This window comes from Hemiscyllium ocellatum, chromosome 7 (assembly GCF_020745735.1).
Source record: "Hemiscyllium ocellatum isolate sHemOce1 chromosome 7, sHemOce1.pat.X.cur, whole genome shotgun sequence".
Classification (NCBI taxonomy): Eukaryota; Metazoa; Chordata; class Chondrichthyes; order Orectolobiformes; family Hemiscylliidae; genus Hemiscyllium; species Hemiscyllium ocellatum.
In genome coordinates, this window is record NC_083407.1 from 114,810,358 (window position 1) to 114,825,456 (window position 15,099).

The 15,099-nt window shown below is 40.9% G+C and overlaps 1 protein-coding gene across 4 annotated transcripts in view; it reads left to right on the top strand.

Annotated features, from left to right (window-relative positions):
• The window catches only part of pcnt (pericentrin), a 297,297-nt gene that overhangs the window by 146,778 nt on the left and 135,420 nt on the right, over nucleotides 1-15,099 (top strand). For 3 of the 4 annotated variants that reach the window (XM_060827697.1, XM_060827698.1, XM_060827701.1), the window contains 4 exons: nucleotides 4,696-4,826; nucleotides 11,007-11,233; nucleotides 12,130-12,353; nucleotides 14,839-15,004. In XM_060827697.1, coding sequence (XP_060683680.1) covers nucleotides 4,696-4,826; nucleotides 11,007-11,233; nucleotides 12,130-12,353; nucleotides 14,839-15,004 — 748 coding nt within the window. The remainder of the gene's footprint in view (nucleotides 1-4,695; nucleotides 4,827-11,006; nucleotides 11,234-12,129; nucleotides 12,354-14,838; nucleotides 15,005-15,099) is intronic. The other variant, XM_060827700.1, reaches the window with a different exon arrangement.

Here is a 15,099-nt window from a genome sequence, read left to right on the forward strand (position 1 = left end):
CTTTTCTAATTACTTGCTGTATTTGCACATTAATATGCTATGATTTCTGTGCAAGGTCCTTCTGCATGCCAATATTTACTGAAATGAGATGTACGTGAAGCAGTTTAATTAAAAATTAAAAAAAAAAAATGCTTTAGAAACTCGGCAGCCTGTCTTAAAACATTGCCCAGATTCATTTAATAGTGAGGATTGATGGAGTATGAACGTGCTAGTTGTTATCAGTTTGGTGATGCTGACATATTGAGGTCATTTAAGAGTATTGCTCAGAGAAGTTACATTTTGTCTAATTTCTTTGACTTGCATTCATCAGGGTACAATACCAATTTACAGGGAAAGCCAAATTATGTTAGAGGAGAGTGCTGATTAACTGGCATATTGACTCTAATTGGTAGAGGCACACTTGCACACTCTGGATTATCCAGCAAATGTCCAATTGGAGAATCTCTCACACACAGTCTCAGCGTATCATCAGCAGCAATCTCTGTTTGTTGAACCCTTTTTTCTCTCTCTCTGGCCACTGTCTCCATATACTCTATTTTCTCTATCCCAGTCATCAGCATGAAAATCACACTTCCCCAGTTTTGAACGCATGAGCTATTTGGGTAGACTGAGTTTCCTTGCCTATTGCAACAGCCAAACGGTTATTATCTGTTAATCTGAGGGACATATGGCCTTTACAGCTGGATTCATACTGGTACTGATGATCCTGAATCTGCGAAGAATTATGCCAACAACCAATTTGGAGTTGTCAGTTGCACTTGCAATCTGGCGTATTTGTGTGTACTAAACTTTACACTTAATGATATACAGGACCCTATCTTTTACAGACAGAAAAAACATGCACACACACTGAGCCTGTTTCAACTCGAAAATGGGTGACGACTACTCTGTTGAACTTTGCATGTGATCAATCAGTGTCAGCAGGTCCGGCTTAATATTTAAACAAATTCTGGGAGTTAACTGTCAATCATCATTAACTGGTGGCTTCCCCATGGCAACTCTTACCAATCAAGAGTCCACAATCAACTGATCAATACTGATTTCTCATATGGCGCAAATGTTGATTTTTTTCCCCCCCTTACATTGCTATGTATGTTTTCAGCCAAACTCAAGTTCTGTATTGTCATTAGAAGGTGTTATTTTCCATTCAAAATAGTTAGTATAAGCCTTTTGTCAGCCTTCCTTTGGGAAATGAATTTAAGTAATTGCCATGGGTCTTATTATTTGGAACAAAGGAAAAACTGATATAACAATGAACTGCTGATACTGGAAATCGGAAACACACTCAAAGTGCTCAAGTAACTCAGCAGGGCTGGCATCATCTGTAGGTGGAGAAGAGAGTTAATGGAGAGCTGGGGAAGCGTGATTTTTATGCTGATGATGGGGGTACAGAAATGGTACAGTTTTTGGAGACAGTGGCCCAAAAGAGAGTAAAAAGGGTTCGGTAAACAGAGGTTGCTGCTGCTGATCCGCTGAGAGAGATAATTGCTACAAGTATGCTAACAAAATGTGCAAATAGTTATCCAGTTGTTACCCATAGACAACAGGACCTGGAGATTGGGGGAAGGTATCGACCAAGGAAGAGGGTATTCTCCTCTTGAAAATTATAAATTCAATGTCAGGTCCTGAGGGCTATAAGTAACTAGACAAAAGATGAGGTGTTGTTATTCCAGCTTGTGTTGAGAACCTCGATGGAGTACTACAGCAGACCTGATGAAGGCTCCTGCCCGAAACATCGATTTTCCTGCTCCTCGGATGCTGCCTGACCTGCTGTGCATTTCCAGCACCACTCTAATCTCCAGCATCTGCGGTCCTCACTTTCACCTCGCAAAGAAGGTTACCTCAGTGCAAAGGGATCTTGATCAGATAGGCCAATGGGCTGAGGAAAGGCGCATGGAGTTTAATTTAGACTATGCGAGTTGCTGCATTTTGGGAAAACAAATTTTTTCAGCACTTATACACTTAAGAGTAGGGTCCTAGGGATTGTTGCTGAACAATGAGGCCTTGGAATGCAGGTTCATAGCTCCTTGAAAGTGAAGTCGCAAGTAGATAGAATAGTGAAGAAGGCATTTGGTATTCTTTCCTTTTATTATTCATTGCATTAATACAGGAGTTGGGAGGTCACGTTGTGGCTGTACAGGACATTGATTGGCCACTTTTGGAGGAATGAGTGAAATTCTAGTCTCCCTGTTATAGGAAGGATGTTGTGAAACTTGAAAGGGTTCAGAAAAGATGTACAGGAATGTTGCCAGGGTTGGAGGATTTGAGTTATATGGAGAGGCTGAATAGGCTGGGGCTGTTTTCCCTGGAATTTCATAGACTGAAGGGTGACCTTCTGGAGGTTTATAAAATCATGAGGGAATAGTTAGCACTGCTGCCTCACAGCACCAGGGATCTGGGTTCAATTCCCGCTTCAGGTGACTGTGCAAACTCCACACAGACATTCTTTCCAGTGTCTGCGTGGGTTTCCTCCCACATCCAAAAATATGCAAGTCAGGTGGATTGGCTATGTGAAATTGTCCATAATGTTAGGTGCTTTAGTCAGGGGTAATTGTACATGTGTGGGTTACTGTACAGAGGGTCGGTGTGGACCTGTTGAGCCAAATAGCCTGTTTCCACACTAGGGAATCTAATCTAATCAGCAGTCTTTTCCCCGAGATGGGGGAGACCAAAACTGGAGGGCATTGTTTTAAAGTGAGAGAGGGGAGGATATAAAAGGGACCTAAGAGGCAACTTTTTTCACACAGAGGATGGTGTGTGTATGGAATCACCTGCCAGAGGAAATGCAAGAAGGCTGATTCATGTGTAGCATTTAAAAGGCATCTGGACGGGTATATGCACGGGGGGGTTTAGAGAGAAATGGACTAAGTGCTGGCAAATGGGACTAGATTTATTTAGCATATCTGGTCAGCATGGATGAGTTGGACCGAAGGGTCTGTTAATGGACGTACCTCTCACCTCTCTGATTTCAACCTTCAAAACAAGTGGGTATTATGTATTTGTGTGCAGCATTATAGTCTATTTAAAGAGCGAGTTACATCTTAAGAGGAAAGTCGATGTTTAGAGAGCAGTACAGTAGTAACTTAATAGTCAGTGGTCCATTGATCTGTTCTAATGCATTGTTTTTTGTGAACTCTGTTCTAACATCAATGATCGTCTGGTTTATCTAATTCACAGCTCTTAGCATTAGTCGTCCATTTCATTCATGCACCGCATTGTAGCTCAGTTCCCAGTATCCTGCTGCAAGAATGCTCTCTTTGCGTAAACATAACGGAGTTGAAACAAATTGGGATTGGATAGAGGCACATTGGTAAATTAACTCAATATTGATCCAGTTTTGTAGATCAATTAATTGACACTTAAATATTGTTGAGTTGAGAGAATTGACTTTTAATCATTCCTAATCTAAATGGCTGGGCTGATTTCAGTTGGTTGTATACCATTCTTGGACAGTACAGTCCAAAGGCTGCCTTTCAAAACTGATTGGTAAAATGAAGTATCAATTTACATAACTCTATCTATTGTAATTTATTGTTGAATCTTTGTTTCCTCAATGTTTCTTTCACTGAGAGTTGGTTAAGTTGTGAAGAAAAATTTGAAGGCAGCACTATCTAGATATTTTTAATCAACCTGTTCATCGCAGATATTATTGCATATCTCTGCAGTAATTGGGACTTGAACCCAGGTCATCTGGCTCAGTGGCAGGGATGCTACTGTTTTGACACATGAGCCCCCAGCACAATCCATTCAGTGTAAGGAAAGCTAATTCATTGCACGTACTATGCAGATCTCCTCGGGTATTCGCAACCTCTTTAACCAAAAGTAGGTAAGAATTCCCCAAGTTTCTGTTTGCCCTCAGGTTTAGGCTTTGTTTGCAGTATTAATGGATGTATTTGGAGCTTGGCTCGCCCAGCTAAATCCTGGATGCTCAACAGTCAGGTCAATCTAAGAAGTTTTAATTTAAATTGCAATAATGTAGTAGTATAATTTGTTGCCCTGATCAAATTCAGATATGTGTTGTGTTCCTAACTCCATTTATTACCCATCAAAACAGATTTAGAGAGACTGGTCTGTTGCTGTTTTGTAGAGGAAATGCAAATGTTTTGATCGACTGACCAGTTTTGTAATACTAAGACACAGTTGTGCTTTAGTTTACAGTTACACATTGTTTCTGCCATGACAACAATAATGTAAACAGGTTGTTCAACTATGCCTTTGGTACTGACAGAAGCAAATTTGATGAGAAGCTGTGCTGTAAATGATAGTGTCAGCAAAAGTTTTCTTTTAAGAATTTGCAACATTCAATGAAGTTCAATCTTTGTTTGAAGAACCAGACCCATTGGGATATAAAATCTTTGAGTTTTGGGGCCAATGCGTTTCAGATAATCGCTACATACACCAAAACTGGTACTTCAGGTGGACACATCAGTTGAAGAATGTAGAAGAAATGAAAGTTTTGCAAAATTGAGAACTCTGCTATGAATTGATAACTGAAATAATCTAGAACGCTGTTGGAAGAGACATTCTCCCCTTGGATGGTTTGAAAGAGGTTTTGTAGAGCTGGATGGTTGTGTTCCCTTATAATGCTACCCAGCTTCCATATGGCTGTCGTAGCTGCTTGTATTGCATTGAAGCTAATAAATTCTGACAATGACTGGCTTCTTGTCTTTGGCTTCATTGTTGCCTTTTCCTCAGCTGCAGAAAGAGTTACAGGACAAGAACTCTGAACTGGAGACGCTACTACAGCGTCGAGAACGAGAAAATGAAGAAGGAGGCAATCTGGTTGCCATGCTGCGCTCAGACCTTGAACAATTGACATCTGAACGGTCAGTGATTTGGGTTGCAATAAGTGTGGGCTGGTGGTGATAGTGAGAGAAAGATGAGCTAAGATAAAAAAAATAGAATAGGAAAGATCAGATAGATACACTAAGTTAAATTAAAACATAAAATATTTAGATGATAGCCATGCAAGCTTTCTGACTCTACATTTGTCAGCTACTTACTGATGAGCTGCTAATGAGCTCTGAATGAAATATTCCAATATTGCAAAATATTCTTGATTTGAAACTAGTATTATTTCTCTGTTAAACATCATAAGCATTGGGAGTTGTGTTTCTTGAAACAATGTTACAAGTTGTGTTTAAAATTGATGCTATGCCCCATCTTCCCTTGCCTCTCCTTCCTGATCAATTTGTTCTTCAGATGTTTAAGTGCTAAATGACATCATGGCAAGAATAGGCCACTCAACCCATCAAACCATTCCACCATTCAGTGACATCGTGGTTGATTTGATATTTCTCAATTCCACTTCCCTTCCTTTTCCATATAAGCCTTAATTCTCTTACTGATTACAAATCTGTCTTTCCCTACTTCGAATATATTTAACGATCTAGCCTTCTACGATAAAGATTTCCACTGTCTTACTATTCTCAGAAGAAATTCCTCCTCATCTCTGTCTTAAATGGGAAACAAAATATATTTAGTTTAGGTCTCTGAATTTAAGATAACTTCAGAAAACACAAATAAATAAAATTCTAATTTCTGTCATTCATATAGTAAGATTTTTCTTGTGTTAATCATAAAACTGTAACTGAATAACTACGATCATAAAAGACCAAGTAAGTGACTCGCTTAGAAGAGAAATGTTGACAAAACCTTTCATGTCTGTCCTAATGAGCACAGGTATTTCTTCTATAATGTAATGGTTGTATTCTTGTGCAACCCTATGCTTTGTAAAAATCGCGCAATAAAAATAGCAAAGTGTTAGTGATGCAATTGCATTATAGCCAACATATTTTAAAAGTTTGCGCTTTAGAAACAGCATCCCCTATCCATCAATCGCATTACAGCTAATTTACATTGACAATACGCATATCGTAGCAGAACAACCTGCACAGGATTAATGTGAAATTTAAAACAATTGTAATAGTTAATACTATAGGAGAGAAAGGGTCCTGATTGATTAGTGAGTTGATGCTGGCTGAGTTATTACCGTGGTAGCTTGATGGGTTTCCTAGTCTCCTGCGAAATTAAAAAAGGCATAAGGCTTGAACATATTTGCTTTAATTTGCAGCAAACAGTCCCTTGACCATGAACAAGTATTGCTGCTTTTAAGTGCTTATGTTCTTTGTTATTTCAACCACCAAGTTCTCCCCTTTTGAAGCTTGAGCCATGACTCCCCAGGCAGTATTTTCCCTGTGATTCACTGAGCAAGTGGCCATTTTGTCATGCATGAGACTATGAACGCTTTAGAATGCGGGGATCTTAACCACTTGCAGGTACAGATCTGATGGGTCAAAGGTCATTTTCTGCAGTGTATAATTCCATGATTTTGAGCTCTTGCCCACTTTTCATTTGGTTTTGTATAAGCCATTTCTTTCTGCCTTCAAGTTCATCCTTTGGCTGAATCATCCTTTTATGTGAGTTGGGGCCCTTTAGCTGCTTGGACTCTTTGGGCTTGTAGGATCCAATATGCTTTTGGAAACTTGATTTGATCAAAAACTATTAAATACCTTGCGTTATTGGAAACTATACAGTCAAAAGCCAGATGGCAAAGTCTGCTTGTTCAGATTGTTCATAAGGCTGCATGGTGGCTCAATAGTTGGCTCTGCTGCCTTATGGCACAGGGGACCCGGGTTCAATTCCAGCCTTGGTGGCTGTGCGGCATTTGCGCATTATCTCTGTGTCTGTGTAGGTTTCCTCCCACGGTCTGGTAATGTGTGGCTTGAGTGAATTGGCCATGCTGGGTTGCCCAAGGTGTGAAGGGATATGTAGTTTGAGTGCATTATTCATGGGGAAAAATGTAGAGAAGTAGGGTGGGTCTGGGTGGAATGCTCTTCAGAGGATCAGTGTGGACTTGTTAGGTGGGATGGCTTATTTTCACAATCAAGCTTCTATTTTGTTCTAAGATGCACATGTATAAATATGACCTTGCTCAATTTCAGCATGTGCAAGAGGTGAAATTAGACTGATGAACTGGAAATCTTTTAAGGCCAGAAGATATATGGATCAAAAGTCAGGCCTTATCCTTTTTGTGATGTCCTGATTCCTTTACATGTCTATGCGCGTACATATTTTAATGTAACTGGTGAAAGAGTAGTCCAATGTTAAAAAGCTCAGTCATGATGAGTAAATCTCGGTATGTTATGGGACAGCCTATCCCAACTGGGTCTCGTGCTAAGAATAATGATTTGGATGGCAAATGCAGAGCTGTAGAAATTGCTTCATGTTGGCAAGCATGTGAAACTGAAGGTTTAGGAAAATATAGAAGAAATCTACATGGATTTCCAAATGAACTCAGCATATAGAAAATGAAATACAAATGTTTTTTTAGCAATTTCTATTTTTGTCTCTAATTTATAGCATCTGCAGTTCTTGCAGTTTTTATAAGGACAAATATTGCAGTCATTTTGGCCCAAGTATGCCAGAAGTTAGCTTAACTTGCCCTAGTGCCACAAAAAGGAGAAAACCGAGAGAATCAGAGACATGAACACCAAAGAAGCAAGAAGAGAAGATTGACTATGGGCCATTAGAACATTGCTTGAGCGTGAGTAACTGCAGAAGCAAGAATCTAGGGATTAGAGTTCACTGTTACATGATTGCCATTGTTCAGTAGCGGCGTTGTGTCTGATGACTGAGCTGGACAAACTCATGGTGATAACTACAGCATTCAGTGTTATTCCTGCTGATTCAGGTGGTTAAGGTCCTCATATTCCAAAACCATCACATTCTCAAGCAAGAAAACAGCCACTCGCTCAGCAAGGGAAACGTTTGTGATTTTAGATTATTTAAACGAGCCACAATACACTGCAGCACCCAGGAACTATAAAAAGCCAGGGAATAACACCTGTACAGTGTATTCGGGTACAATAGGTACCCGATAAGCGTAGTCTGTAAATTCCTATACAACAGGCCTAAACCAGAAGACACAACGGACCCAGAAGCTTGAGCCGCCCTGCCATACATTAAAGACATCTCAGAGATGACAACCAGATTACCCTGGCCCCTAGGCATCTTGGTAGCCCATAAACCTACCACTACACTGGAACAGCTCTGATGAATTTAAAGGACCCCACACCAACAACCAGAAGAATGAACTGCATAAACAAAATACCCTGCAAGAACTGCAACAAACAATACATCGGACGAACAGCAGGAAACTAGCCACCGGGTTACATAAGCACCAACTAGCCACCAAAAGACATGACCAACTATCATTAGTATCCTTACAGATGAAGAGGGACATGAGTTCGACTGGGACAGTATATCCATCCTGCGACAGGTTAAACCAATTCCTAGAGGTCTGGTATTCAAACCAGAACTCCATTAACAAACGCATCGATTTGGACCCCACTTACCGGCCTCTCAGAAAAAGAACCGGAAGTGATATCACCCACCACAACAGAACAAGGCACACATAGCAAGTAGGACAGAGCACCAGCATTTCCAACAGACGATTGCTGATGATGCTACCTACCATGGTGACGAAACATCTGAGAACAAATCTACCAGCTCAACGAGCAAACTTACAACCTGAAGGGAAATATTGAGGGAGGGATGGTTGTGGTTTTTATTTTTAAAAAGCCTTAACTAAATATTGTACTGCTCTGGGGTGGCGAAGAATTTCAAAGTGAGGATAAAGGGCACTGTGTCCTGGTTGGCAAAATGTGAGAGGTGGTTTTGTCCAGAGGCCTATGCTGGGGCCTTAGCTGTTCGCCTCTCAGAAAGCAAAAGACTTTGAAGGACTGCAGAGTTGTATATTCATGTTTACAAGTGACACTAGGTGAGGAGGGAATAGTATGTTGTGTAGATAGATGTGAATAGGGAGTTACAAAGGGACATATACAGACTACATAGTTATTTTAAACAACTTGTTCAGACACGTGGGAATGTTAGGACTTGAACCTGGACCATCTGGGCAAGAGATAGGGACACTACCGTTGCATCACAAAGAGCCTTGTGAACAGACTATGAAAAATTGGCAAAATTGTGACAGGTGGAGCTTAATGAGGCAAGGGATGTGACACTGGAGGGGTGCAGCGGGTCGGGTGGCGTCCGAAGCGCAGGAGAGTCTATGTCTCTGTCATGAGCCCTTCGTTCCTGATGGGGGGGCTTGTATGCGGGGTGTCAGTTCTCCTGCTCTTCGGATGTTGCCTGACCTGCTGTGCTTTTCCAGCACCACTCTCTTCATCTCTGACTCTCCAGCGTCTCCTAGGGAAATATGAGGTGTCCACTTCAGATCTGAGAAGTATAACCCAGAATACTTTCTTAATATGAGAATCTAGGAATTATGCTGGAGCTGGAGGATTTGAATGTCCATTTGCATAAAATAATCTGGCAATCATGGACAGTTGCTAAAAGCAGCCCCATAGCTCAACTGGACTTGAATGCAAAAGGGGAAGAAATTGTTTTTCTTGAGTCTTGGAGTTTGACCTAATATGGAAAACTGCATTCAGTTCAGCACCTCAGGAAGGAGATTTAGCCTTTTGGAAAGGGTGCAGTACCGATTCACTAATGCAATATTAAGGTTTTAAAGGGTTAGATTATGTGAACATGTTACACGATCTTAAGTCCCCTTGTCCTCATCTTGATACTTTTCTTGTGGTCATTTGTTGCTCTGGAGCAGTGCGGTATTTATGGGGGGTTTCTTTTGTTATCTGCAACTTTCTCCCTTTCTGAATTGTGAGACTGTAAAATGATAAAGGGATTTGAAAGAATTGCAAGATTCTGAAACAAAGGGGTGAAATTTTAAATAGAGAACAACACTGTTCAAGAGTGATGTCAGGAGGCACTTCTTCACAAAGGGAGGAGCTGAAATCTGGAACTCTATCCCTACCCCCACCCCTCTCCGGAAAAAAGCTGCTGGGGTTATGTGGAGCTACAAAGACTGAGATTGTTAGAATTTTGTTGGGTATGGGGAGCCGAAAATGTGGAGCCCTGGTGGGTAAAGGGAGTTGTGGTATGTATCAGCCATTGGGTCGGGCTGAATGACTTCCTCCTAGTCTGATGTTATTCAACCATGGGGGCCGTCACAGCTCAGCTTAACTTGTAGAACTGTACAGGATGAAAACAGACCCTTTGGTCCAACTTATCCATGCCGACCAGGTTTCCTGAGCTAACCTAGTACCATTTGCCTGCATTTGGCTCATCCTCTGAATCTTTTCTATTCACTGGAAGTGTGAGGACACAGAATTAAGGCGGCTCAGTGGGGCACTGCTGCCTTATAATGCCAGGGACCCAGGTTGATTCCAACCTTGGGTGACTGTCTGTGTGGAGTTTCTTCCCACAGTCCAAAGATGTGCAGGTTAGGTAAATTAGCCATGCTAAATTACCCACAGTGTTCAGGGATGTGTAAGCAAGGTGCATTAGTTAGGTGAAATCTAGAGTAATCGATTTAGGGGAATAGCTCTAGGTGGGATACTCATCGGAGGGTTGGTGTGGACTATTTGGATCAAATAGCCTGCTTTCACACTGCGGATTCTAATTCTAAAAAAAACAGTGCATGTGAGTCATGTTCCAAGCTCACCTAATTATCTTCAATTGGTCATGAATTTCGCTATATCCTGAATTGTTCAGCAAGGGCTGCCTGATTGTCAACAATTGCTGATTGTATCAAACAGCATGCTCCTTAAGGTTGTGCAGAATACAGATTGTACTGACCAAATGGACTTGCGAAACCTAAAGTAAAATAGCAATTGTTAAATGTGATTCCACAGAATTGGACAGAATGCTTTCTATATCTGTTGGCAAATAGACATTGAATTGACAGGATTGCAATTAGCTCTGATACACAGTTCTGAGTCTAATTTGACCTGTTACCCACTGAGTCACTCAAGCCTGGAACATTTCATTATTTTAATGTGGAGTAATTATGACATTTTAACATTGAATTAATGATAAGTGAAGCACTCCACAAGACAGACAAAAAATAGATGACCAGATAGGTTTATTGGCGTGGGTAGATTATTAGTTTGAATAACTAATTAGTGCTGCTTTCTCCCATTCAGAAAAAACTTGGAGCACTCCCACCAACAAATGCTGAAGCTGTTTGCAGAAGTGGTGAGAGTGATATTTGCTTCAGAAGATATGATCAGTAGGCAAATAGGGCTCTTCCTGGATGGAAACAAACTGGAAGGTATGTTAGATCATGGAGGAATGATGAGTAATTCAGATGTAGAAGCTCGAGGTCAACCTTCATGGGTGAAAGCTAAACCTCTGCTGGATCAAGTCAAAGGTATGCTCAAGCTATAATTGTAAATACAATTATAGTCACTTATTTCATACTCTTCCCTCCCCCCCCCCCCCCCCCCCCCAAAATAAATACTGGTTTGGTAGCCGAAAGAGAGACCAAGCAAACTTAACTTCTTGTTGACTTCTTTGACCTTTGGACTGAATTAATAGGTTTTTAGTTATATTTGCAGTGGAGCTGAACATTTCACGCAGTTTCTGGCATAAAAGGTAGTGAAAAGTCCAAGAAAACAAAGAGTCGTATTTGAACCAGAATCAAGATTAATAAACTTGAGTTGATTATATAGCACTTTGAAAATTTGCTAGCATGAATTGGAATTCATTTGGGTGTAGAACTTTAGTTAGCTGGTTAATTTGGCAATGCAGATTCAGAGTTCCAAGTTCTTTCAAGTTTCATTTATACTTGTAGTTATTGGTAATTCACCAACTGTTCTGATGAATTGACCCCCTTCTCAGGAAGACCTAAAGGAGCTTTGGGGATATATTAACTATGTATAGTTGTCCAACCTGGAGCATAATTTCATCCTTCAATATAAATACTTTACAAGTTTTGGATCTGTAAACAAGTCAAGTTGAGATGACTGATTTATTTGATTTATACCAATGCACCAAGTTTTGTGCTGTTCCTAATAAATAGTGCTCCTCTGCTATTTGTTTTTAGTGAAGCTCTGAACTTGACCACTTCTTTTTCTTAAGGCTTGCAAGTCACGTCATTGTGAAATATCAATGTTTAATGTATCCAAAATCTTTGAAGTTTATAAATAATTTTATCCCAAGTAATGGTTTATCTGAGATACTGTTGTAAGTTAAGCATGTTAAATCTTTTTCTGACCAAATAGCTAGAACCTTTCCACCAACTATTTTACTCTTTTTGTTTTAAAGGTGATTTGAGCATAACTCAGGAAAATGTTACCATCACCAAAGATAACAGCTTCTGGTCAGCACTGACTGATGAAGGGCTGGAACTTTCCCAGTGGCTATCAGAAAGTATATTTGTTGGGCCTGACATGGGGCCTGACAATGAGGAGCTGATACTGAGCACTTGTGTCCGATTGCAAGTTGCTGTAGGCAAGTTGCTGGAATTAGTCACTGAGTCAACAAGACAAGTAAGTATTGTTTAAAGAACAAAGTGAGATAAGAGTGTCCAGTGGCTATCCTCTCTCTAATAAGTATCCTGTTTTGGGTACTGTTGGGGGTGGTGGGAGGAGGTTACCTACTGGGGCATGGCAACAGCAGCAGCCAAAGCGGTGGCACCATACTTGTACACCTCTTGTACAGTGGAGAGGGTCATCTCTACAGTGTGGAAGTAGGCCATTTGGCCCATCAAGTTCACACTGATCATCTGAAAAACATCCCACCCAGACTCTTCCCCCTACCCTGTCCCTGTAACCCTGCATTTCCCATGTAGCCTGTATGACCTTGGACACTATGGGCAATTTAGCATGGCCAATCTTCCTAACACACACACATCTTTGGACTGTGGGAGGAAATCCATGCAGACATGGGAAGAATGTACAAACTCCACACGCACAGTTGCCTGAGGGTGGAATTGAACCCAGGTCCCTAGCGCTGTGAGGCAGCTGTGCTAACCACTGAATGGCCCCAAGTCAAAGTACAGCAGAATGATAATAATAAGGGACTCTAAAGTCAGAGGAACAGGTAGACACTTCTGTGATCTCACAAGAATCACTACAGTGGTGTGTTGCATTCCTGGTACCAGGTTCAAGGATGTCTGAGTGGGCATGCAACATTCTCAAAAGGGAGATTAAGCATCCAGAGGTTGTGGTACATCGGCAGGAAGAGTGACGGGGCCCTACAAAGGGAGTTCAGGGAGTTAGGTAGTAAGTTGAAAAGCGGTTGTGATCTCATGATTACCTCTTGTGCCACATGGCAGTAAGGCTAGGAATAGGAAAATAGTAAGGTTTTAAAAAGTGGCCAAAGAGCTGGTGCGGGAAGAAGGACTTTAGGTGTGTGGAGCAAGTGAGACCTATACAAGAAGGAGGGGTTGCATCTAAACCGAAGGGGTACCACAATCCTGATAGGGAGGTTTGCTAGTGTCATCTGGGAGGGTTTAAATTAGTGACACCTGGGAGGTGGGTGAAAATGGGAGCAGTAGGTCAGCAAGTGAAATGACTGAGCAGGAATCAGAAAATAGGGCCAATAAGTCTAAGAAGAATAACAGACAGGGAGAGGTCACTGAGCACAGTAAGACTGGGTGTCTGAAGTGTATTTATTTTAATGCACGCACTATGATATCATGCAGTTAGAACTTGGATTTGTTCATATATCTATGATGTTGAAGCTATTACAAAGACTTGGTTGAGAGAGGGACAATACCATCAGCTTAGTGTTCTGGAATTTAGATGTTTCAGACATGATATGGAGAGATGTAAAAGAGATGGGGGAGATGTGTTACTGATTAGGGAGAATATCACCGCTGTACTGAGGGAGAATACCTTATGAGGACTCATCCAGTAAGGCCATATGGGTAGACCCCAGAATTAGAAAGGGTGGAATTGTTTTGGGATTGTACTACAAGCGTCCCAACAGCCAGTAGGGAGTAGACTGAATTCCATTTCCTACTGCTCATCTGACTAACCCATTTTTTTTTACATAACATAAAGCTATCCTCCACACTATTTATCATCCCATCAATTCCCCGTCATCTGTGAACTTTCTGATCAACTCTCCTATGTCGAAGTCTAAATTGTTTATGTCAACCACAAGCAGCAAGGGCCCCTCAACATTGACCCCTGGAGGACCACATTAGACAAATGCTTCCAGTCACAAGAACATCTCTCAACCGTCACCCTCTACTTCTTGCCTCCCAGCCAATTGTGCATCCAATCAGCAAACTTTCCTTAGAATCCATAGGTTCTTATGTTTGCCATCAGTCTCCTATGCAAGACTTATCAAAGCCTTTACTGAAATTCATGTAGACTACATCAAAAGCATTTCCCTCATCTATATGCCTGGTCGCTCTTTCAAAAAAAAATCTCACTTTCCCCTTGACAATGTAATCATCAATCTATTGTAATTTGTATTCTTCCTCATTTTTAAGCTGCACCTGAGGCATAGGTGGCACATCTTTTGATATTTTGTGCCTGTTTTCACAGTGAGCCATATCTTTTGTTAATTCTTAGATTTGAATCTGGCTGTTAGAAGTTTGCTGGTTATTGAACTTCAGAGATAATCATTTACTGACTAATATATATGTATGTATGAGTGTATATGTATCATGCATCCTTTAAGATGTTCTCATGCTAAAATGTAAACTTTGAGAGTTTTTTCAATGGAGGAAAGAATTGAAGCAGGAGGGTGCTAATCAGTTTTCACACTGAGAAAGGAAATTGACAGGATGCTGCAGGGAAGCACTTTGTGAAAAATCACAATATGATGATTGATTAAAGGGCTCAGTGTTTTTAAAAGAAAGTGTATCATGCGCCACAACATGCTGCAAATGCAGTGAATGTTAGTGCAAGTACTTCAAGGGTATCAGAATGTTGTTCTTGCAGACCCTGTAATATGATGCATTCATAAACTCGAAAAGGTTTTGCCTTACTTTGATATGATCCTTCTGTTTCTGCCTAGCTGGCACAGAGCCATGGAATCAGTGAACATTTGGAAAAAGAGTTCAGCCGCAAAACCCAAGAGACAGTGGAGCTAGTTGGCAAAGAACATCAGAAGTTATTGGAACACCTCAGTGATGAATCTGAAGCAAAGAGGGAGCTGGAATTGGAGCTCCACAAAGCCAAGGGTAAAAAAGTCAATTTTGAATATGTTGTGTAAGAAGAGTGATCAATTAGATAGTCATTACAAGCACAAAACCATAGTCACAGATCACAGAATGGT